The sequence below is a fragment of the Bos indicus x Bos taurus genome, chromosome 11, assembly GCF_003369695.1.
Source record: "Bos indicus x Bos taurus breed Angus x Brahman F1 hybrid chromosome 11, Bos_hybrid_MaternalHap_v2.0, whole genome shotgun sequence".
Classification (NCBI taxonomy): domain Eukaryota; kingdom Metazoa; phylum Chordata; class Mammalia; order Artiodactyla; family Bovidae; genus Bos; species Bos indicus x Bos taurus.
The window spans coordinates 43,516,890-43,542,679 of NC_040086.1; the positions used below are offsets into that span (position 1 = coordinate 43,516,890).

The 25,790-nt window shown below is 36.0% G+C and overlaps 1 protein-coding gene across 7 annotated transcripts in view; it reads left to right on the top strand.

Annotated features, from left to right (window-relative positions):
* The window catches only part of KIAA1841 (KIAA1841 ortholog), a 62,830-nt gene that overhangs the window by 21,295 nt on the left and 15,745 nt on the right, over nucleotides 1-25,790 (top strand). For all 7 annotated transcript variants that reach the window (XR_003513364.1, XM_027555387.1, XM_027555384.1 and 4 more), the window contains 10 exons: nucleotides 1,858-1,916; nucleotides 3,301-3,461; nucleotides 6,581-6,667; nucleotides 7,671-7,781; nucleotides 10,569-10,692; nucleotides 13,423-13,575; nucleotides 19,756-19,901; nucleotides 20,741-20,837; nucleotides 21,780-21,812; nucleotides 23,249-23,348. Coding sequence is in view for 6 of the 7 variants with exons in the window: in XM_027555387.1 (XP_027411188.1) it covers nucleotides 1,858-1,916; nucleotides 3,301-3,461; nucleotides 6,581-6,667; nucleotides 7,671-7,781; nucleotides 10,569-10,692; nucleotides 13,423-13,575; nucleotides 19,756-19,901; nucleotides 20,741-20,837; nucleotides 21,780-21,812; nucleotides 23,249-23,348 (1,071 nt within the window). In the remaining variant the exon portion in view is untranslated. The remainder of the gene's footprint in view (nucleotides 1-1,857; nucleotides 1,917-3,300; nucleotides 3,462-6,580; nucleotides 6,668-7,670; nucleotides 7,782-10,568; nucleotides 10,693-13,422; nucleotides 13,576-19,755; nucleotides 19,902-20,740; nucleotides 20,838-21,779; nucleotides 21,813-23,248; nucleotides 23,349-25,790) is intronic.

Sequence of the window (25,790 nt, forward strand, 5' to 3'; positions counted from 1 at the left end):
AACTAACAATATTTGTTGCCAGTGATAAAATTCATGCTTTCAAGTAAGAATTAAGAGTTTTGGGAAACTTGTATCTGCTTGCATGTGCTTGATAGTTGCTCTATATTTAAAGACTTTTCTTTAAATATTAACAAATAAGACTTTTTAATATAATGTATAATGAGATGTTTCAACATTTGGAAGATCTGCATAACTCAGTAAACCAGTGTCTTTCAAATGATCAATGCATGATGTTAACAAAAAATAATGCATAGATTAAAGATCCATTCTCATTGCAAGGTAAATCAGACGATTTTGAGATAGCAGAATAGGAAATGCTCTTAGTATGATTTTGATTCCCGTTGCAACTAACCTTTAAGAAAGACTACCCACAAATTCAGTGTGCAAACAGATGTGAGAATCAAACTATCTGCCCTTAAGTCAGACACTGAAGAGATTTATAGAAAATGTCAAACAGTGTTATTTTCTTTTTTTTTTTGAAAAATACAGTTATTTTCATAAAATTATGTTAATATGTAATGAGTTTATTAATTCATTGAAAAAGAATAATAAATATTTTAATTTTTTTTGTGTTTTATTTTCCACTATAGTAAATATGGATAGATGTAACCCAGTTAAACAAAAGCTTTCTAGGAATCTCAGCTTTTAAGATTCTTTTTTAAAAGAGGTCTTGAGAGCAAAAGTTTGAGAACCAATGTTTTAGATGATAAGAAGAGTAATTACTAAGTAATCTTTTTTGGGCATTGACTTGTATAGGAAATCACACTGGTGGGGTTTAATATAAGTATTTCTGTGCACTAGAATTACAATTTACAGTAATATCAAAATATTTCTAATTTCTTACTAGTAAATAAATCTATACTGACAGTATAAAAGTCTTCTGAGGAAGTTCATAATTTAATACCTTTTTGTGACCAAATTAAGGGAAAAGGTTTCTAATGGTTCTTAAAATTACAAAATTGCTAAATCAAAATTTTCAACCAGTCAAAAGGTTAAAAAGTGGCCCAAACTTGGTCATTCTGTAATCTTGACCTTAAATCAGTGGCTACAAGTGTTAAGCTTCTATAAAAGCAATCTTTAACTAGGAAAACTAGCAAAATGCTTAATTCCATCGCTAATAATCCAGACCTTGGGTCTTAACTGTAGTGGGTCATATTATAGTTGAAATTTTTCACCAACTCCTTCCTCTCTTTACCATTTCTTTTTGAGAACCTTCCATCTAGAATTGTTATTTAAGAAAAGATTGGAATTACTTATTATACTTATTGTGTACATAGTCCTTTATTTAGGAGGACTGTCTTAGTACTGTAACAGTAAATATCAAAATGTTTCTTTTTCCTTAAATATAACTCATGGAAAATGACTGAGGTTTACTGAAAAGATCGCATCAGCCAGCATCCCCTTTCCCTGGTTGTGCCTTTGAAGTCTGCCTTTTTCATTTCTGCAGTAGTAAATTTTCTATTATCTTTAAGAATCTTTTAAATTAAGCATTTGTTCATAACAAGCATTTGAACCACTTTTGAAATAACTTCATTGTGATTTTTGTGTGATGAGTTATATTCTCAATTTTAATTATCCTTTTCCCTGGTTTAGTTAAGGAGGAATTAGTATATATCATATCTTTAGCTGGAGTCTTTTTACTCGATGTAAATCTAATTCCAGGGCAAATTTGCTATGTTTTCTCTATACCCTAAATTTTAACTTTGCATTTTCTTTCTTGCATATAAGCCGTAGTAAGATTTTATTAAATTGTTCTTATTAAAGTAACCTCGTCTTTTAAGGTGAGAAGGAGCCTGTTCTAAGGAGATTGAGATGAAAATCAAAAGGAGAATTTAACTTTTTCTCTCTCTTTTTTAGAGCCAGGAAACGTCATTTCAATTCTTATTTCTTCAGAGTTTTTGAAAATGGATTCACTGGTAAGTATTAACAAAAGATCCAACTCTTCTATTCACCTATGCTTGATTTAACATATAACTTGATGTTTTTTTCAAGTGTCTAGAAAATTCGGAGACATCTTCCTAAAGTAGTTGTTGATTCAAGACTGTGATTCATTAGAATCAGCTGCTGGTGTTTGGAGGTACTTTGTTGTATTGGGAAAGGCTTAAGGCTACTGTGTGTCATTTGCGCAGGATGCCTATAAAGCTAGCAACTTATCCTCGGGGGAGGAGTTAGCTGTTGCATCAGATGAAACTAAACAGCATTAATTTTGCCCCAAAAGGGATTTGGCCATAAAACCAAATTAAAAGAAAATTAATTGGAATATATTTGTTTTACTATTTAAATAATTGGTTTAAACTTGTACTGCTCATTTGTGTCTTTCATTTATAGTTAAGCAAACTAAGAAATGAATGCCCAACTGCTAAAAGATGTAATTTTGTATGTGTAAACCACATGCTTATGTCTGTTGTTAAAAATAGTTGATGAAACATAAAAGCACAATATATCCATATCAGACTCTTAACACTGAATATATTTTTCTTCTTTTTCCTTTTATTTAATAAATTTCTTTATCATTCAAATGTTTTTTTATATTTTTTGTAGTTTTAAATGAATATTTGCTTTTCACCTCTGGTAAAACTACACAGAGCAAAATATTCCTTTACTGTGTTAACAGATGTGAAGTTCATTTATTTGTTTGAGGTTTTATTGTATTTTTGTACTCCTTAGTCCCTCCCTCTTCTGTTGTTGGTATTAATTGCTTCAGGGGAGGGTTATAGGGAAAAAAGAGAGACTAAAAGAGTCTCTGAGTTTTGATTTTTGTAATCTAAGACCTAAAGCACGATTTTTATATCATAGCAAAATATTTAGAAGAATACATAATTAACCAGTGCTGTTTTTCCCCAAAACACCATCTACCTTGAAAAGTAAATATACCTGACATTGAACAAAGGCAGAAAGCAAGCACAACAGAGCTGAGAAAACCCTAAAGTGACTGAAATTGTTTGTTAGAGAAATGGAGACATAAAACTGTCACTAAGTTTAGTAATAGAAAGTCACATATCTGTACCCTTGAGTTTGTCTACTTAAGATTTATATCTGCCACAATCATGAAAGATGTTCATTACATTGTTGTTCAAAATATTCTAAGAAGTTTGAAATTTTTTCTAGCTATGTTTGTATAAATTTGACCTACTAGACCACTTTGGAACAGTATAGTTTGACGCAAACAGGCAGAGCTAAGTTATTGCCTAGCAATACATGGGTTAAGCCTTTAATGAATCTTTATCTTTGAAAAGTATTGATATGACATTATCCTTTCTGTTTCTATCTTCAACACATTTTCTGTGTTTTTTTGTTTAGGTTGAACAGTGTATACGGTATTGCCACAAAAATATGAATGCCATTGTAGCTACCCCATGCAACATGAACTGTATTAATGCAAATCTTCTTACACGTATAGCTGATCTGTTTACACACAATGAAGTTGATGATTTAAAGGACAAGAAAGATAAGTTTAGGAGGTAATTTTTAAAATTTAATTTTAAAGGTAATGTTCCTATTAGAAAATAATGTTATTTTTATTTCATTTTAGTAAAAATTCTATATTTAGAATATATTTGGAAATCTATTTCCATTTTATTTTAAATGAATTAAAATATGGGGCTTGTCAGGTGGCTCAGTGGTAAAGAATACACCTGCCAATGCAGGAGATGCAGGAGTTGTGGGTTCAATCCCTGGGTTGGGAAGATCCCCTGGAGAAGGAACTGACAACCCACTCCAGTCTTCTTGCCTGAAGAATTCCATAGGCAAAGAAACCTGGTGGGACAGTCCACAGAGTCAGAAAGAGTCCGACACAACCGAGAAACTGAGTGTATCTGCCTGAAGTAAAATGTATTCTGAGCTGATGGCTTGAGGTGAAAAATAGTAACTAAATTAGTTACTTTGTATAAGGCATATATAAACAGATTATGATGGTGAATTATGTTAAAAATTATCAAAACAGGGCCTTAGTATAAAGGGGAAGAGTTGTGTGAGATGAGGTCAACAGCGTTAGGAGCTGTGTAGGTCATACAGGGAGTGTCTACTTTATTCTAGGTGGAATGGAAGCAGAGGAGTGGCATGATCTGGTTTGTTTTTAAGAAATCAGTCTATTCTGTATGGAGAAAAGACTATAAGGATATAAGAAGCAAGACCTATTTGAAGTCTAGTGCAGTGGTCTAGTGAGAGATGGAAAGCTTAGGACTAGAGTTAGAGGCAGGGGTTCTGGAAGGAAGTAGGTGGATTCAGAGTATGTTATTACAAAGATTTGACAGATTTTCAAATGTGATGATATAGGAAAAGAGAATATTTTAGGATAATTACTAGGTTTTAAGGTTGAGTAACTAAGTGAATGATAGTGTCATTAATAGAGCAGTGACTGGGGTGAGGGGAATCAGAAGATGTGTTTGGATCTTGTTGCTGTTGCTGCTGCTGCTAAGTCACTTCAGTCGTGTCTGACTCTATGGGACCCCAGAGACAGCAGCCCACCAGGCTCCCCCGTCCCTGGGATTCTCAAAGCAAGAACACTGGAGTGGGTTGCCATTTCCTTCTCCAATGCATGAAAGTGAAGAGTAAAAGTGAAGTCGCTCAGTCGTGTCCGACTCTCAGCGACCGCATGGACTGCAGCCCACCAGGCTCCTCTGTCCATGGGATTTTCCAGGCAAAAGTACTGGAGTGGGGTGCCATTGCCTTCTCCGTTGGATCTTGTTAGGTTTATTTATTTATTTTTATTTTTTTAGGTTTATTTAATATATTTAATATACTTCTTGGACATTCAGGTAGGATGGCAGGTAGATGTAAGTCTGAAGTTTAGGTCAGAGTTCAGGGCTTAAAATAAAAATATGAGTAGATGAGGTTTAAAGCCATAGAACTGAATGAGATTTCCTAGCCAGACCACATGTTCTCCACCGAATTGCAATGGCACCTTTACTATAAATCAGGAGATTTTATATGTGAGGTCTCTTTCTGGATTCTCCATTTTATTCTGTTGATTTCTTTGTCTATACTTTTATCAGTAGGACACTGTCTTAATTACAGTAGCTTTCTAATATTTTTTTGGTATCTAGTAATCTAAAATTCTGGAGAAAGAAATGGAAACCTGCTCCAGTATTCTTGACTGGAGAATCCCATGGATAGAGGAGCCTGGCAGGCTACAGTCCATGGGGTTGCAAGAGTTGGACACGACTTGGTGACTAAACCACAGCCACCACCACCAATCTAAAATTCTCCAGCTTTGCCATTCTCCAAGATTGCTATCTTGGTCATTTTATATCCTTTGCCTTTCCACATGAATTTTATAATCAGCCTGCCCATTTTCTCTTTCTTTTTCTCTCATATACATACACACACACACACACACCTGCAAATTTGAGGGTTAGTATTGAACCTGTAGATTTGGGAAGAGACATCTTAATAATATTGAGTCTGTTCATGAACATGGTATAACTCTCTATTTATTTTAGCAGTGTTTTATAGTTTTTAGTATAGAGTCATTTTTCCTTTTTTTTAAGTGAAATTTATTCCTAGGCATTTGAATTTTTTGGTGCTATTATAAATGCTATTTTTGTTTATTTCCTAATTATTAACAAGAGCATAGTGTAAAGACTGCCCAACATTTGGAAGATTCAACAAAGGAGAGTTAAGGAGCCTGAGAAGGAAGAGCCAGAGGGTCAAAGGGAAGGCAAAAGGAAAGAGGGTTTCAAAAAGGAGGAAGCAATTAAGTGTTCAAATATGTGTAATGCTGCTACCATGTAGAGTAAGATGAGGACAGAAATGTGGTTGATTGGATTTAAACAACTTTTTTCCAGATGTTTGCTCTGAATGATTACAGAAAAATTAAGTTAATGTCTAACATTATTGTGTTATATGCGTGCTAAGTCACTTTAGTCATGTCTGACGTTTTGCAACACCATTGATTGTAGCCCACCAGGCTCCTCTGTCCATAGGATTCTCTAGGCAAGAATACTGGAGTGTGTTGCGATACCCTCCTCCAGAGGATCTTCCCAACCCAGGGATCAAGCCTGCATCTCTTACATCTCTTGCATTGGCAGGCAAATTCTTTACCAGTAGCATCTCTTGGGAGGTCCAGATTATTATATTATGCATAATAGTAAAGTATTAACATTTATTGAATGTTTAATACTATGTCTGACACTCTTTAAAAACACTATCTCATTTAACCCTTTTAAAATCTTATGCATTTGAAATTAGTAGCCCCATTTTCTAGATGGAGAAAATAAGTTTCAGAGATTTTAAGTTGCCAAAGGTCATGTATGAAATTATTGGTAGACCCAGGATTGTTAAACTTCTCAAATCCTCAATCTGGAATTTTCCTTAACAAAGAACTGAAAGAGAGGTAGACATCCACGTGTCTCATTTTTCTTGTGAAAATTGATTCTTAATCAAGCAATTCTCATTAGTAGATTTACTTACTTAGAGCAGCAAAAAATGTATTATAAATTCCCACGGAAGGACTCTCTAAGGACTTATTAGTCTTATTTTCTACGTGTGCAAATAGGTCAGCATTTATTTTCATCACTATCAAGTAATTTTGGTATCGTGGATAGAGAAAATTAATTTGTTGGTCATTTGTTGTTACTAGTAAACTTTTTTGTAAGAAGATTGAGAGACTGTTTGATCCTGAGTACTTGAATCCAGATTCTCGGAATAATGCAGCAACATTATACAGGTATATTTTTCTTTAGTATGCTATGTATTGCAGCTAAATTCTTTAATTTTAGTACATTTGAAATTTTCTTCTTGAGTGTTTTTTGTATTGTCTTTGTTGTTTTTTTTATACAATTTTAAAGGTTACTTTCCATTTACAGTTATTACAAAATACTGGCTATATTTCTCACATTGCATAATACATCCTTGAGCTTATCTTATACCCAGTAGTTTGTATTTCCCACTCCCCTCCTCCTATTTTGCCCTTCCCTACACTTTCCCCACTTATGACCACTAGTTTGTTCTCTATTAGTCCGCTTCTTGTTTGTTATATTCACTAGTTTGTTGTATTTTTTAGATTCCATGTATAAGTAATGACATACAGCACTTGTCTTTCTTTGTCTGACTTATTTCATTTAGCGTAATGCCCTCCATGTATGTTGCTGCCGATGACAAAATTTCGGTTTTATGGTCAAGTAGTATTCCATTGTGTGTGTGTGTGTGTGTGTGTGTGTGTGTGTGTATACTCACCACATCTTCTTTATCCATTCCTCTGTTAATGGACACTTGGGTTGTTACATATCTTGGCTGTTGTAAATAATGCATCTATTAACATTGGGGTGTATGTATCTTTTCAAATCAGGTTTTTTTTTTTAATGTCTACCCAGGAGTGAAATTGCTGGATCATATGGTGGTTCTATTTTTGTTTTTTTGCGAGCCCTCATGCTGTTTTCCGCAGTGGCTGCATCCATTTACATTCTCACTAACAGTGTACAGGTGTTCCCTTTCTCCATATCCTCACCAGCATTTGTTATTTGTGTTCTTTTCAATGATGTCCATTCTGACAGGTGTGAGGTGATATCTCATTTTGGTCTTCATTTGCATTTCCTTGAGGATTCAGTGTTGAACATCTTTTCATGTCTGTGTTGGCCATCTATTATTCCTCTGTGGAAAAATGTCTGTTCATTTCCTCTAGCCATTTTTTAATCAAGGTATTTTTTAATTGTATCTTTGTGTTATTATAGATGCTGTTTGTGTAAGAAACTTTTAACAAAAGAAACAGAAAGAAGAATTCCTTGCATTCCTGGAAAAATCAATGTGGATCAGCATGGAAATATTATATACATTCATATAAGGTGTAGTGAAAATAAAATACAGATTCTTAAATGTGAATTAATGGTGTATTTATAAAGCAAAACTACTTCTAAAAGGAATGGGAAACATTTTTTCTTCATGTGATCCAACTCTGATTTAGAAAGATGGTACTTTCAAAACAAAGTTGTAAAAGTATATTTTATCTTGAAAGATATTCTGATCAGTGCCATTAAAATGATTTTTCACTGCTAGATTTCAAGTGTTATATTGAATTTGACAAGAGAACCAGATTTATTTTCAGATGAATTTTAGAGTGAGGCAAATTGTCTTTAAAATTGGATTTTCTATATTTAGTCTTCATACTTCTTCAGTATTATATTAATGCATAGTTCTTTTTCATTCTCCTTAAGTTCAAAACTAGTTCTCATCCTGAGTTGGGGAGTAGGTGGAAAGGGTTATAAATAGGAATAATGTCTCAGGAAAACAAAAACTTTAAAATATATATGTGTGTTCTCTGACAGTATCCTACTGCTAGTGATTTATTCAGAGAGGTAATGTGGATTTATGAAAGCACTTAGTAAGGACATTGATTGCTGTATATCAATAAAAAACAACACTCAAATGATTAAATGAACTAAAATATGTGTATTTGTATAAAACACAAAACATATTTTGTATTTGTATAAAACACATTTAATTGCTTCTGAATGTTCAGTCTTTGAGAATGTAAAAGAATATGTAGTGTGTGTTAGTTGCTCAGTCATGTCCAACTCTTTGCAACCCCATGGACTGTAGCCCACCAGGCTTCTCTGTCCATGGAATTCTCCAGGCAAGAATACTGGAGTGGGTAGCCATTTCCTTCTCCAGAGGATCTTCCCGACCCTGGGATCGAACCCAGGTCTCCTGTATGACAGGCAGATTCTTTATCATCTGAGCCACCAGGGAAGCCCAAAAGAATGTATAGTTGCATAGAGAATTGATAGTAAATTAAATAAGAAAAAAACCCAGGTTATAAAACAAAACTCAAGGGTCTTCCCTGGTGGCTCAGTGGTAAAGAATCTGCCTGCCATGCAGGAGACACAGATTCGATACCTGGTCTGGGAAGATCCCACCGGCCGTGGAACAACTAAACGTGTGGGCCACAACTACTGAAGCCCAAAGTCTGTGCTCTGCAAGAAGAGGGCCCACCACAGTGAGAAGCCCATGCACTGCAACTGGAGAGTAACCCCCCTGCTCACCACAACTAGAGAAAAAGCCTATGCAGCAAGGAAGACCCAGCACAGCCAAATAAATAAATAAACTATTAAAAAAAAAAAAAACCAGAAACATGTTCATTAAATATTAACTGTGGTGTTACCTTTGAATGATAGTATTATGGATGATTTTCATTTGCTTTTTGCTTTTCTTCCTATATTAAAAATGTGCAGTACTTTTATTAAAGGAAAAACTGTACAACTGTTAATTTCATATTGTAAACATTAAAACAAATCTAGAGAAAAATATGACATTTGACTCTAGTATTAATAGCACAGTCAACATTAAAATGTTTCATTTTTCTCTTCATATAATAAAGGGAATATAAGCACTTGGGATTTTATACTTCTTTATCTTGAGACTTGAATCACCTTTTGAAAATTATTTCCATTTTGACAGCAATAACTTAATATTGCTGTATGAAAAAACATACTAAATTTGACATCTGTTTTGTTGTTTTATTAAAAGTATTTTTCCTGCAGGTTAGCTGTTAATGACATTTTTTTAATGTCTTTAAATAACTTAAAACAGATGTAGTTTGTAATAACATAATGGTGTTTTGTTGTATCTTGAACTAAAGACAAAAATAACAAAAATTCAAAAACATTAGGGACTTAGAGAAGCATAGGAACTTGTTACATGTAACCATTGCAAATGGAGTTTTAAGTCTTGTCTGCTTATTTAAATTTATATCATTGAACTTAAAAATGTATATTATTGAGACCTGATTGTATATTACTTTATTACTCCATTACTAGAAAATAATTTTGAAAATAATGTACAGAACTAATACATTAATGGAGTGTTTAAAATTACCAATAATTTATGATATGTACAATTAAATATGTTCCATTTAGTGTCATATGCTTAAGTCCAAACTGTTAGCCTGCTTAAACTGTATTTATTTTTAAAAGAAACTCCATACCTCTGTGCTGGGTCTTTGTTGCTTTGCACAGGCTTTTTCTAGTTGTGGAGGGCAGGGGTCCTCTTGGCTGTGGTGTGTCGGCTTCTCACGGCAGTGGCTTCTCTCGTTGCAGAGCACAGACTCTAGGCACAGGGGCTTCAGTAATTGTAGCACGTGGGCCCAGTTGTAGCAGCGTGTGGGTTCTTGGACAGGCAGGCTTCAATTATTATGGCATACAGGCTTAGTAGCTGCAGCTCGCAGGTCTAGACCATGGGCTCAGTAATCGTGGTGCATGGGCTTAGTTATTCTGTGGCATGTGGGATCTTCCTGGACGATGGATCAAACCGTGTTGCCTGCATTGGCAGATAGATTCTTAACCACTGGACCTCTGGGGAAGTCCTTAAATTATATTTAATTTATAACCCTTTATCTTGAGTAGTAAAATAATTTGGCATTCAGTCTGTGACACTTTTTTCTGTTGTCCACAGGTAAAAACAGAATAAAATTCCCAAATGAAATTTTATCTAGCATTCAGTGTAGTCCCTTCCGTAGCCATCGTTTGGGGAGTGTTCTTGAAAATAAGCCACAAATTTAAAAATATTGGTTTAAAACAAATTGTTTCTATTGCTTACTTGTGAAATAATATAACAACTGAGGCTCTTTTCCCTAGAGATAAGACTTGGGATGTTCATGAGTATTTGAATAGTCTTTTTGAAGAATTAAAATCTTGGAGAGATGTATATTGGCGCTTGTGGGGAACAGTCAACTGGCTAACGTGTTCAAGATGTTATCAGGTGAAGTTTTTTTTTTTAATATCCTGTTTTGTAACCACTGAGAGCAGGCTCTTTGGACATATGCTATTTAATTAGTTAGGATGTGTTTGTACAATATCTGACATCTTTTTAAGAAACTAGTGGCAGAAACAATGGTGCTATTAAACATTGCTTGCATCTGACCTCATTTCTCTTACTGTGATCTTCCTCTTTTTTATTTCCATTGCTGAAACAATCCATGACTTGATGAATTTTTATAAAGCCAACAGGTTTTTAAGTGATAGAATTCATTTTTTTCAATAGAAAAAAGATACAGGATTCTTGTTGCCTTTCATTTATTTCCAGCCGAACTGTTTCTCTGTTAGCCCATAAGTTTCTTTAGAAATTCAGAAACACCTTTGCAGATAGGATGCTGCTGAGATGTGCCCTATTAATATTAATATTATATTATATTAATATTAATAACATTGTTATTAATAATCATGTTACCAAAAATGTTTTGTCCACTTCTTCTAAATGAAGGCTTAAAAGCACAAGAAAACTTGCAATTTGAAGGTATTTATAATAAATCCTTTTATAAAATAATTAGATCTTTATTGGTCACAATCATTCCTAATTAGTCTTATGTATAAATTCAGAGTGTTCTGCATAAAATATTTTATGAATCCTGTAGGTCTCCCCGCCCCCTCACTTGGGTACTCATTTTCAATAGAGTAAGGCAGCACAGAGAGCAGCTTATTACAACCATCAGAGTGACATTTTTTTCAAACTGTTTCTTCCCAGTGACTCTGTATGTCCTCCCAGTTTTTAAAAGCTTGATTTATTGAAGTATAATTTACATACAGTAAAATGTATCCTTTTTGTGAGGTTTGACAAACTCATACAGTTGTATAGCTACCACCACAATCAAAGCATAGACTACTTCTGTCATCCTTAAAAATTCCCTTGTGGCTGGTTTTAGTCAGTTCTTGTCCCATCTCAGCCTCTGATCTGTTTACTGTCTCTGTAATTTTGACTTTTCCAGAATGTCATATAAATAGAATCATACAGTATTTAGCTTTTTGAGTCTATTTTATGTAGCATAATGTATTTGAAATTTATTCACATTGTTGTATCTGCCCATTTGTTCCTTTTTAGCCTTAGGTAGTAGCTCATCAGAGGAATATACTACAGTATGTTTATCCACTTACCAGTGGAGGACTGCAGGTGGTTCTAGTTTGGGGCCATTATGAAGAAAGCATCTATAAACATTCCCATACAGGCTTTCATGTGAATATGTTTCTCTTGAGTATTTACCTAGAAATAGGATTGTTGGGTTGTATGGTAAATGTAAACTTAACATTTATACCATGCCTAACAGTTTCCCAAAGTCCCTGAACCACTTTTTATCCTTTCCAGCTATGTATAGGCGGAGAAGGCAATAGCACCCCACTCCAGTACTCTTGCCTGGAAAATCCCATGGACAGAGGGGCCTGGTGGGCTGCAGTCCATGGGGTCGCTAAGAGTCAGACAGGACTGAGTGACTTCACTTTCACCTTTCACTTTCATGCATTGGAGAAGGAAATGGCAACCCACTCCAGTGTTCTTGCCTGGAGAATCCCAGGGATGGGGTAGGCTGGTGGGCTGCCGTCTATGGGGTCACACAGAGTCGGACATGACTGAAGCAACTTAGCAGCAGCAGCAGCTATGTATAGGAGTTCCAATTGCCCCATATCTTTTCTAACACTTGATATTGTCAGGTTGGTTTGGGTGGTTTTTTTTTTTTCCTACTTAATAGGTATATAGTTGTCCTCTCCACAATGGAGTGTCACTTATAATCAAAGATATCAGGCTCCTAAAACCTGATATGTTTAGCATGTCAGACTGCAGAAAATTTGAAGGATTTTTTTCCCCTTCAAAGCAAATTGAATATTGATTTATAATATTTAATATTTATTACAGAGAGTTTATAAACTCATAAAAGTTTGTATGCAAATACTTTGTATGAGTATGCACCTTACAGCTTTTACCAGACTCAAAAAATTTTAATTGAAAGCTATTATTTGAAAATCATAATTGGAACTAACTGCTAAGAATTCTGAATTACAGACTATCTTTTGTGTTCAAGATCAGTGCTTAAAATTGTTCATTTTATTTTCTTTATTTTACCAACTTACAAATGTATTAGTCTTATAATTAAACATCAGTAAGTTTTTCACGAGTGATTCAGTTACTCCATGTTTATCATAGATAGAGTGATATTAAGCATTTACCTTAAAAAATATGTCCAAGAATAAGGGAGGCAAAATTTTATTTAATTTTTTCCATTGGAAAACCTCTTTTGTGATTGGCTAATTATAAAATTAGATATACATCAAGATCAATTTAACTCCTCTGAAATTCAAATAACGTTTTTGATTTTGCTTTTTAATAGCTTTGTTGAGGTATTATTACATGCCATAAAATTCATTCATTTTAAGTGTACAATTTACTGATCTTAAATAAATTTGGAATTGTGCAGCCATCACCACCATCCAACTTTAGTACATTTCCATCACCCCCAAAAGATCCCTTGCATCCATTTGCATCCACTCCCCAACCTAGTCTTACTTTTAACCCCAGGCATCCACACATCTGCGTTCTAGCTCTAGAGATGTGCCTTTTCTGTATATTTTATGTGATGGAACATACAGTATGTGGTCTTGAGTATTTTTGAGATGTATAATTTCACTGTGGGAATAGTACTTGCTTTTGTGTATTTCTTTTTTTCAGACGTTTCTGTGCATAGAGTTTTCACACTGTCAGTACCACTCAGAGACAGTGATTTATCCTACTGCAGGAAGTTCGCTGAGTACTGTTGGCACTGGAATTTATCCCTGCTGTAACCAAAAGGTTCTTCGATTTGACCCCACTCAGCTTACAAAGGTAGATTTTGAAGGTTGCTGTTTGGTAATTACAGTACTTATTAACATTTTGTATTTAAATATTTTCCTCTTTTATTGTTTTTAAAATGTAAATATACATTCATGTAGAAAAGATTTAACTACACAGGGAAGTGTAGTAAAAAGTAGAAATCTCATTTCATACCACTCCCTCATTCTACTTCTCTTCTTAAAGATAACCACTGTTCACAACTTCCCTTAAGACTTTGTTTTATACATTTTAGACACAAACTAAATGTTTTTCACATTGGAAATAGAATCAGACTGTTCATCTTATTCTGTAATTTGCCTTTTTCACTTAACAGTGTACCTAGGTGATCATTCTGTATAATATTAACTGCTGTGTAGACTGTGTAGGGGTTAGGCTAGAGATAATGATTTGTAAGTCTTCTTGTAAATGAGTGATCATTGAAACCAACAGGTGTAGGTGAGCATAAAATGGGCCTGGGGGAGGGTGATACTGGCTTACGCTATCATTTTCATAAACCTCAGTCATCTCCCCATGTAATATTGTTCTTTGGACTTTACTTCCATCACCAGTCACATACACACCTGGGTGTTGTTTTCACTTTGGCTCCATCTCTTAATTCTTCCTGGAGTTATTTTTCCACTTTTTTCCAGTAGCATACTGGGCACTGGCCAACCTGGGGAGTACATCTTTCAGTGTCATAGCTTTTTGCCTTTTCATACTGTTCGTGGGGTTCTCGAGGCAAGAATACTGAAGTGGTTTGCCATTCCCTTTTCCAGTGGACCATGTTTTGTCAGAACTCTCCACCATGACCCGTCCATCTTGGGTGGCCCTACACGGCACAGCTCATAGTTTCATTGAGTTAAACAAGGCTGTGGTCCATGCAGTTTGATTAGTTTTCTGTGATTGTGGTTTTCATTCTGTCTGCCATCTGACAGATAAAGACAAGAGGCTTGTGGAAGCTTTCTGATGGGAGAGACTGACTGTGGGAAACTAAGAAAAGCAGAAGATATTAAGAAGAGGTGACAAGAATACCCAGAAGAACTATTAAAAACACATCTTCATGACCCTTTAACCATGGTGGTGGTGTGATCACTCATCTAGAGCCAGACGTCCTGGAATGCGAAGTCAAGTGGGCCTTAGGAAGCTTCACTATGAACAAAGCTAGTGGAGGTAATGGAATTCCAGCTGAGCTATTTCAAATCCTAAAGGATGGTGCTATGAAAGGGCTGCACTCAATATGCCAACAAATTTGGGAAACTCAGCAGTGGCCACAGGACTGGAAAAGGTCCGTTTTCATGCCAAACCCAAAGAAAGGCAATGCCAAAGAACGTTCAAACTACCACACAATTGCACTCATCTCACACACTAGCAAAGTACTGCTAAAAATTTTCCAAGCCAGGCTTCAACAGTACATGAACCGTGAACTCCCAGATGTTCAAGCTGGATTTAGAAAAGGCAGAGGAACCAGAGATCAAATTGCCAACATCTGTTGGATCATCAAAAAAGCAAGAGAGTTCCAGAAAAACATCTACTTTATTGATTATGCTAAAGCCTTTGACTGTGTGGATCACAATAAACTCTGGAAAATTCTTAAAGAGTTGGGAATACCAGACCATCTGACCTGCCTCCTGAGAAATCTGTATGCAGGTCAGGAAGCAACAGTTAGAAGCGGACTTGGAACAACAGACTAGTGCCAGATTGGGAAAGGAGTATGTCAAGGCTGTATATGGTCACCCTGCTTATTTAATTTATATGCAGAGTACATCATGAGAAACGCTGGACTGGAAGAAGCACAAGCTGGAATCAAGATTGCCGGGAGAATTATCAATAACCTCAGATATGCAGATGACACCACCCTTATGGCAGAAAGTGAAGAAGAACTAAAAAGCCTGTTGATGAAAGTGAAAGAGGAGAGTGAAAAAGCTGGCTAAAACTCAACATTCAGAAAACGAAGATCATGACATCCAGTCCCATTACTTCATGGCAAATAGATGGATAAACAGTGGAAACAGTGACAGACTTTATTTTGGGGGGCTCCAAAATCACTGCTGATGGTGACTGCAGCCATGAAATTAAAAGACACGTGCTCCTTGGAAGGAAAGCTATGACCAACCTACACAGCATATTAAAAAGCAAAGACATTACTTTGCCAACAAAGGTCTGTCTAGTCAAGGCTATAGTTTTTCCAGTACATGTATGGATGTGAGATTTGGACTATAAAGAAAGCTGAGTGCCAAAGAATTGATGCTTTTGAATTGTGTTGAAGAAGACTCCCTTGGACTACAAGGAGATCCAGCCAGTCAATTCTGAAGGAAATCAGTCCTGACTGAATGTTCACTGAAAGGACTGATGCTGAAGCTCAACCTCCAGTACTTTGGCCACTTGATGCGAAGAACTGACTCATTGGAAAAGACCCTGATGCTGGGAAAGATTGAAGGCAGGAGAAGGGGATGACAGAGGATAAGATGGTTGGATGGCATCACCAACTCGATGTACATGAGTTGAGCAAGCTCCGGGAGTCGGTGATGGACAGGAATGCCTGGCACACTACAGTCCATGGAGTCACAAAGAGTTGGATGCGACTGAGTAACTGAACTGAACAGTCATCTCCTATGAGTTATGTTTAAGGAAAAGAAAACTGTGGTTTTTACCATTTTCTAAGACAATCCCCCTAAATAAAGGACTATGTACACAATTATTGAAATAAGTACTCGCAATCTTTCCTTAAGATTAAAGGTTCTCAAAGAGAAATGGCAAAGGGAGGAAGGAGCTGGTGAATAATTTCCTCAGGAAGCTATAATATGATTCACTCCAGTGAAGATCCAAGGCCTGGATTATTAGCAATTTAATTAAACATTTTGGTAGTTTTCTTGATTAGAATAAAGATTGCTTTTATGAAGGTTATATTTATAGCCACTGATTTAAGGTCCAAGATTACAGATTGACTAGTTTTGCTTTTTTTTTTTTTTAACCTTTACTATATTCATAAACATGCTGGATCAAACAGTGTTTTTTTCCTTTCTGCTGCTGTTGCAGCTAAGTCACTTCAGTCGTGTCCGACTCTGTGCAACCCCATAGACGGCAGCCCACCAGGCTCCCCCATCCCTGGGATTCTCCAGGCAAGAACACTGGAGTGGGTTGCCATTTCCTTCTCCAGTGCATGAAAGTGGAAAGTGAAAGTGAAGTCGCTCAGTCATGTCCTACTCTTTGAGACCCTATGGACTGCAGCCTACCAGGCTCCTCCGTCCATGGGATTTTCCAGGCAAGAGTACTGGAGTAGGGTGCCATCACCTTCTCCATTCCTTTCTACATATTTTGATTTTTATTTCACACGTATATCTCTATAGTCTGGCATATTGGGCTCTTACTGGTTGAAAATTTTGACTTAGCAATTCTGTAATTTTAAGAACCATCAGAAACTTTTTCTATTTATTTGATCACAAAAATGTATTAAATTATGAACTTCCTCAGAAGACTTTTATACTATCATTAAAGATTTATTTACTATTTATTGCAATTCTAATGTACAGAAAGGCTTTATTAAACCACCGATGTGATTTCCTATACACGTCAGTGCCCCAGAAAGATTACTTAGTAATTATTCTTCCTATCATTTAGAACATTGGTTCTCAAACTTTTGCACTCAAGATCTCTAAAAAAATCTTAAAAGCTGAGATTCCTAGAGAGCTTTGTTTCTGTGGGTTATATCTATCTCTATTTACCATTGGAAATTAAAACAGAAAAGGTTAATTTTAATTCATTGAAAAAGAATAATAAGCTCATTACATGTTAGCATATTTTTATGAAAAATAACTATATTTTCCAAAGCAAAAAAATAAGTGAAAATAACACTGACATTTTTTATAACTCTCTTCAATGTCTGAATTAAGAGAAAACAGCTAGATTCCCAGATCTGTTTCTACATTGAATTTGTGGATAGTCTTTCTTAAAGGCTAGTTGCAATGGGAATCAAAATCAAGGAACTTTTCCTATTCTGCTATCTCAAAATCCACTGATGTGGAACTTTGCTGGACATCTGGTGATTAAGAATCCACCCTTCAATGCAAGTGACAGAGGTTTGATCCCTGGTCAAGGAACTAAGATCCATTATGCCACAGGTCATCTGAGCCTGTGTGTCTCAGCTAGAGAACTCTCACACTCAAAAGCCTGTGCTCCACAACTGGAGAAACCCTCATATGGGGTGTTTCCACACACTGCTATGAAAACCCAGCACGGCCTAAATAAATTAATGTTCCCCAATCTGACCTATGATCCATGTGATCTCAATAAACATCCTAACAGGTTTTTTTAATCAGGAATGTTGCTAAGCTGATTCTAAAATATTTATGGAAATACGAAAGGCCAAGAACAGGTAAGAGACTCTCAAAGAACACAATGGTAGAAGTACTGGGTTGGCCAAAATGACTTAGCAGGTTTTTCCATAACACCTTAGGGATCGGAAAGAACTTTTTGGCCGACCCAATATCAAAATTTATTGTAAGTCTTGGTGATTATGACAGGGTGACATTGATGAAGATTAAACAGATGGACCAATACAAGAGAATGAAATACACTTGAACTTTGGAAAACACTGATTTGAACTATGTGGGTCCACTTAAACCTGGATTTTTAAAAATAAATATGTACTGTACTATATATATAATATGCAATTGGTTAAATCCATGGATTTTTGTATATATGGGACTCCTAGAACCGTTTCCCCAGAGATACTGGGGAATTCTGTACTCGAAGCTACCTGGACACTTGACTGTGACAGAGGTGACATTACAGAGCAGTGGGCACAGGATAGACTTCCCAGGAAGAGGTACTGGAACATTGGGACATCAAAATGGGGAAAAAATGGTCCAAACTAGTCCCCCAAAAGTCTGTATGTGGAACTTACCTGGTAGTCCAGTGGTTGAGAATCCACCTGCCAAAGCCAGTGACACAGGTTCAATCCCTGGTTGATCCCTGGTCTGGGAACATGTCACATGCCACCGGGCAGCTAAGCCCATGTGCCACAACTACTGAACCTGTGCCCTAGAGTCCATGTTCTGCAACTAGGGAAGCCACCTTAATGAGAAGCCCACGCACCGCAGCTAGAGAGTAGTTCCTGCTTGCTGCGGCTAGAGAAAGCCCACTCGCAGCCATGAAGACCCAATGCAGCCTTAAGTAAATAAATAAATATTTTTTAAAAGCCTATATATGAGGCAAAGCTGATAAAGCTATTAAAAGATAATACCACAAAGGAAGAAATTTTAAATTCAAGTACATTAGCTACATTAAATAATAAACTGAGGAGACAAGTTCACAGGTGGGACCAGATATTAGCAACATGTAGCTGTAAAAGGCTCATATTAAGATTTTTTAAAACTTGTACAAATTAATAGGAAAAGACAATAAGAACTTCACACAAGGAAGTTCTTCATTGTCCACTAAACATTGAAAGGATCTCAACCTCATTTTTAATTGGGGAAATGCAGATTAAAACCACAGTCAAATACCACTACATGCTCACCAGAATGACTACAATTACCAAGTGTTACCAAGAACATAGAGTAATGAGCACTTTCATAACTGCTGTTAGTCATTTAATTTGGTGCACATGAGCACTTGTGTATCAGGAAGCATGTTGAAGAATGTTCATAATACTACTACTAAGGATAGTTCCAAACTGGAAACAAGCCACCCACCAACTATGGAATAGATAAGCAAATGATAATTATTCATATAGAGAAATACTGTGCATATATTAATAGTTACATGCAGTAACATGGTTGAATCACAAAAACATAGCATTAAAACAAATGAGACAAAACTAAACTGTAGTGTTTAGAGATGTATCCTTAAGTGGTAAAAGGATAAAAGTAAGGAAGGAAGTACCAAAAAACTTGAGATAGAGGTTATCCTTTGAGAAATAGGAGGTGATTTTGGTTGGGAGTGGCCCTGTGGGAATCCTGGAGTATTGGCAGTATTCTGTTTTTTAGTGTGGATTGTGTTAAATGGATATTAGTTAAGGTATGCATTTATGTTTCATGCTTTTTTCTGTATAAGTAATATTTTTTCTTAAGAAAAAGTTGTAAACTCGTTCATGGGATGGTGTGACAGAGCAAAAAAGAACAGAAACCATCATCTTTAAAGGAATGTTTCTATAATGAACCAGCCTCTCAGATTTAGTCTTTTACACAACAGGGTTGTAAAGTAAAGGACCATATGGTTACTCTTCGTGATCAAGGTGAAGGTGAAGATTTGCTGTCCTGTCCAACTGCCAAAATACTGGATGATCTGCACAAACACAAAGATGTCATCCTTGTGCCTTTTGCTAGAGATACAATTAGGTGAGGTGAGGGAAACCCTGTACTGTAGCTTTATTCATTCAGTGGTTCCCATCCTAGAATCTTCTACCCCTAGTGCTTCCCCAAATCAGTAATGGGTAGTCCTTAAGTAGTTTGTGTTATTTCAGAAAGCCTAATTGAAATTGTGTTAGCTTACAATAAGAGCAAGCATGTATTTATTTGATAGGGGGGAAAAATATTGGAAGTCCAAGGGGAAGAGAAACTAATAATAGGAGTTCCTGGTGACTGAAAAGATGAAGCCCACAATCCAGTTTTTGAGGGTTTTAAAAAGTGTTCCTAAGTTACTTGAGACCATCTTAGCTTGACTGATTGAACTAGAAAAAAATTGATGGTTGCAACAAGTTATCTTTGCATGGATTTGAACTTCTTAGATTTAGTAATTAATGCAGTCACTTCCATCATTCTGCAGTTGCAGTGGACTATCAGGTTGGGGGTAGGAGGACCCTCTAACAAAAGCTGTTCTCAAAGTAGTATCCACTATTGTAGCCTGTTTTACCACCTGGCAGGTATGATGCTTGAGTGTAAGTGGTGCTCCCCCCATATGGGGTGACTTCTGCTGGGGGAATCACGAGATGCATTAAGAAATGTAAATGTTGAATGGCACACCTTATACTTAAAAACTATATTTCTGAAGAACAGTTTATAGAACATTTGCAGTTAAAGCAGTATTGTTTGCATTTAAATTCTTAAGAAATTGGGGCATTCCCTGGTTGTCCTATGGTTAGGACTCTGCGTTTTCATTACTGGGTACGATGCAGGCAAAAAAAAGAAAGAGCTTAAGAAATTAGACACTTCTTTCTAAAATGTCTTTTTCTTTAAAGTGATTCTGGTGGTCCCTGCGATGAAAAGGGTCTAGACTGTGATGTTTTACTGGAGCCAAATACACCATGGGGCCCCAAGAGTGGGGAGCTTAATGCTGTAAGTAGCTTGTTTCATTTATTCTTTATTTATAAAAACAACTGATGATATTTAATCTTTGACAGAAATATGATCGGTTTAAATTAATACTGCAATTTTCATTAATAGACATTTACTGACTATCATAACAAAGTGTTATGCTGAATTAACAGGACTATAAGGCTGATATTTTCCTTGCCCTCAAAGAATTAATAATCAAATTTGGGGGGAAAATATAGTCTTCAGGGTTTATTATGGGCAAATAGTAATTTGCAGAATAAAGATCATATGAATGGGGTATTTTATCCCCTCTTAGTCCTATAAACTTTGTTGGTGTAAAATTCTCTTTTTTAAAATTGTATTCAGTAATGCATTTAGTTTTTCCAAGGTTTCAAAACTGAGATGTTTTTAAGGTGATTGGAAAGCTTTGATGCGTTTGATTCCTGTGACTAACAGCCAGGGAGTCTCTCTTTCCTGAGAATGTCCTGTCTTTGTGTTAGTTGAAGTAGCATTTACCTAAGAAAGTAAAATATTCCATGTAAAATGTTCTATAAGCTTCAGATCACTATTAGTGTTTAATTATTGACATTTATTTATAAATTGTATATAAAATAGCAAATTAAATTTCTTGAATATCCATATATATATGGCTCCTTAATTTAATATAAAATGTAAACATTAAAAAGTGAAATAATTAACAAAATAACATTATGTTATCTCTGTATGTGATTTATTTGTTCTTTAGAAATTAGGAAATGTTGATTTTTTTTTCTTTTTTTGTAGACATACACATCTTTCTCTATACAGGGAATATAAAAAATTGTACTATATCATTTTTAGATGAGATATTTCACCCTAGAAGGGAGCCATACTTGTAACTTTCTCTAACTCTTCTATGATATCCACATGAAAATAAGGAGCTGCAATCTTAAGTATTAATCTCTTATTTGGCTTTTTTTATAGTTCTTATCACTGAAAAACTGGACTCTGCAGCTGGTAAGTGAGCAACTATATTTCACTTTCATAAATCTTTTTCCCTACATCAAAGTTTAGTTTAATAGAATCTTATAAGTATCTTATTTTATAGTGAAGCGAGTGAAGTAAAAGTCACTCAGTCATGTCTGACTCTTTGTGACTCCATGGACTATACAGTCCATGGAATTCTCTAGGCCAGAATACTGGAGAGGATAGCCTTTCCCTTCTCCAGAGGATCTTCCCAACCCAGGGATCAAATCCAGGTCTCCTGCATTGCAGGCAGATTCTTTACCAACTGAGCTTTGTAGAAAACCCTTATTTTATAGGTGTTAGTTAAATGTATAGCATCCTTTTCAGCATCTATAATTTCACATTTACTAAAAATATCGTTGGCTTCCCGCATCGCTCAGTTGGTAAAGAATACACCTGCAATGCAGGAGACCCCAGTTTGATTCCTGGGTTGGGGAGAACGGATAGGCTACCCACTCCAGTATTTTTGGGCTTCCCTTGTGGCTTAGCTGGTAAAGAATCCGCTTGCAGGGCGGGAGATCTGGGTTTGATCCCTGGGTTGGGAAGATCCCCTGGAGAAGGGAAAGGCTATCCACTCCAGTATTCTGGCCTGAATAATTCCATGGACTTGTAAAACAGACATATACTCCATTATCTGGCTGCATAACCCATAAGTTTTCTTAAAGGAGTTTTTTGAAAAGTCACTTGCAAGTCACATTTAGAATATTGAACAAAACAACAAATCAATTAAGTTCCATTTATTTGGATGGTTGATTGACTTACTGTTTTTTCTTGCCTGTTTGCCATTACTATGCCATCTGCCACCAGTATTCATAAGAATGGAATAGAAATTGGTATCAGTGATAACAGGAGGGTGGCTGGATGCACGAAACTGATGTGGATATGTTTAATCCAAGACCACATTCACCCAGAGAGTGTGCACATGTACTTATTTGTTGTTTAGTTGCTAAGTCATGTCTGACTCTTTTTCAACCTCAGGGACTGTAGCCCACCAGGCTCCTCTGTCCATGGGATTTCCCAGGCAAGAACACTGGAGTGGGTTGCCATTTCTCTCCCCATTGCTTGTTTATGAGACTACATTAATATTGACAATTATTGTATTTTAACTTAATTTTAATAATCAAGGAAAATATTTTCAGTTGAGAAATAGGGTTGCAGTTCAGCAAATACTAAGTACCTATAATGTGCCCATCACTCTGCTAGAATCCATGAAAATAGTAAATTTTCTAAATATTTCTTATAATGTTATCCTGTCTTAAATGTAGAAATTCTTGGATCCATTTCCCAAATGTGCTAGGCAGTGGTCATTTTATCAGTTTTTGTTTGGCGCATTCATCCAGAATAAGTAGATAAATGTGTTTGGAAGAATTCATTGGTGATGTGATAAAATAAAATTTTAATAAGGTATGTTTTGCTTTTTATTTTAGAAACAACAGTCATTATTTTCTGAAGAAGAAGAATATACCACTGGGTCTGAGGTCACTGAAGATGAAGTTGGAGATGAAGAAGAAGTATCCAAGAAACAGAGTATGGATTTCTAAGTTGAAACTCATCTCACTTTTATAAGGAGGCTATATCCTGAAGGATTTAACGCAAGGGATGAGGAAGGGGCTTTATAAGTCTACATGCTAGGTTACAATGTGGAAAAAATAATAGAGGCTTCATCAAGATTCTCTAACCCTGACACTAACACAGAACACTCATAAAGTTATTTTTAAAATGTGTGGTATACTAAGAAATAATCCTCTGAGTTTTCGTTTCAGGTATAACTTAATGGGTTTCTCAAAATGTGTGACTACATCAGTATACCTGAGATGATTTGAAATGCCAATCAAATGAAACATTAGATAATAGTCATCAAAGTATGATTTTTTTTAACAATTAAAAAAACATTATTTTATACAACTGTAAAATGAACTTGTATCAAAATTTTTTAAATCATTAGAGTTAAAATCAGAGAACTAGCAGAGAAAAGTTAGGGTTGCTGCCAAGTTGCTTCAGTCGTGTCCGACTCTGTATGACCCCATTAACGGCAACCCACCAGGCTCCTTCGTCCCTGGGATTCTCCAGGCAAGAACACTGGAATGGGTTGCCATTTCCTTCTCCAATGCATGAAAGTGGAAAATGAAAGTGCACTCAGTTGTGTCTGACTCTTAGCGACCCCATGGACTGCAGCCTACCAGGCTCCTCCATCCATGGGATTTTCCAGGCAACAGTACTAGAGTGGGGTGCCATTGCCTTCTCCCAAAAGTTAGGGTTAGGGTTAGGCATTTGACGACTCAGGTATTTATAGGCATTTGAAAAAAGAATGTTAAAAAAAAGATTGCAAATTAGATACAAAACTGATTAATGTTCTACAGGGTAGCAAATCCATAGTCTTTGGGGTTATCTTTCCTATTAGAAATAATTTGCATTTCTTTTTTTAAAAATAAATTCATTTATTTTAATTGGAGGTTAATTACTTTACAATATTGTATTGGTTTTGCCATACATCACCATGAATCCACCTTGGGTGTACACGTGTTCCCCATCCCAAAACCCCTCCCACCTCCCTCCCCGTACCATCCCTCTGGGTCATCCCAGTGCACCAGCCCCAACCAGTATCATGCATTGAACTTGGACTGCCGATTCGTTTCATATATGATATTATACATGTTTCAATGCCATTTCCCCAAATCATCCCACCCTCTCTCTCTCCCACAGAGTCCAAAAGACTGTTCTATACATCTGTGTCTCTTTTGCTGTCTCGCATACAGGGTTATCATTACCATCTTTCTAAATTCCATATATATGTGTTAGCATACTGTATTGGTGTTTTTCTTTCTGGCTTACTTCACTCTGTATAATAGGCTCCAGTTTCATCCACCTCATTAGAACTGATTCAAATGTATTCTTCTTAATGGCTGAGTAATACTCCATTGTGTATATGTACCACAGCTTTCTTATCCATTCATCTGCTGATGGACATCTAGGTTGCTTCCATGTCCTGGCTATTATAAACAGTGCTGCGATGAACACTGGGGTACACGTGTCTCTTTCAGTTCTGGTTTCCTTGGTGTGTATGCCCAGCAGTGGGATTGCTGGATCGTATAGCAGTTCTATTTCCAGTTTTTTAAGGAATCTCCATACTGTTCTCCATAGTGGCTGTACTAGTTGCATTCCCACCAACAGTGTAAGAGGGTTCCCTTTTCTCCACACCCTCTCCAGCATTTATTGCTTGTAGACTTTTGGATCCTAGCCATTCTGACTGGCGTGAAATGGTACCTCATTGTGGTTTTGATTTGCATTTCTCTGATAATGAGTGATGTTGAGCGTCTTTTCATGTGTTTGTTAGCCATCTGTATGTCTTCTTTGGAGAAATGTCTGTTTAATACTTTGGCCCACTTTTTGATTGGGTCGTTTATTTTTCTGGAGTTGAGCTGTAGGAGTTGCTTGTATATTTTTGAGATTAGTTGTTTGTCAGTTGCTTCATTTGCTATTATTTTCTCCGAAGGCTGTCTTTTCACCTTGCTTATAGTTTCCTTTGTTGTGCAGAAGCTTTTAAGTTTAATTAGGTCCCATTTGTTTATTTTTGCTTTTATTTCCAATATTCTGGGAGGTGGGACATAGAGGATCCTGCTGTGATTTATGTCGGAGAGTGTTTTGCCTATGTTCTCCTCTAGGAGTTTTATAGTTAGACACAAAAATTTGCATGGTTACATGAAACTTCACAGCATCTAGGCTTTAATCAATAGACATTTTTCTCTTTATGTATTACTATATTTCACTTGCTTGTATGTACTTTGTTAAAGATTTTTTATTAGTGCTCATGAGGGATATTTGCCTGTAGTTTTTTTATGATGTCATCTTTAAATTCTGTTATCAGGTTAATACTGACCTCATAAAATCAGTTGGAAAATGTTCACTACCTTTTTCTGAAAGAATCTGTGTAGTATTTGTATTCTTTGGCCCTCAAATGTATGATAAAAT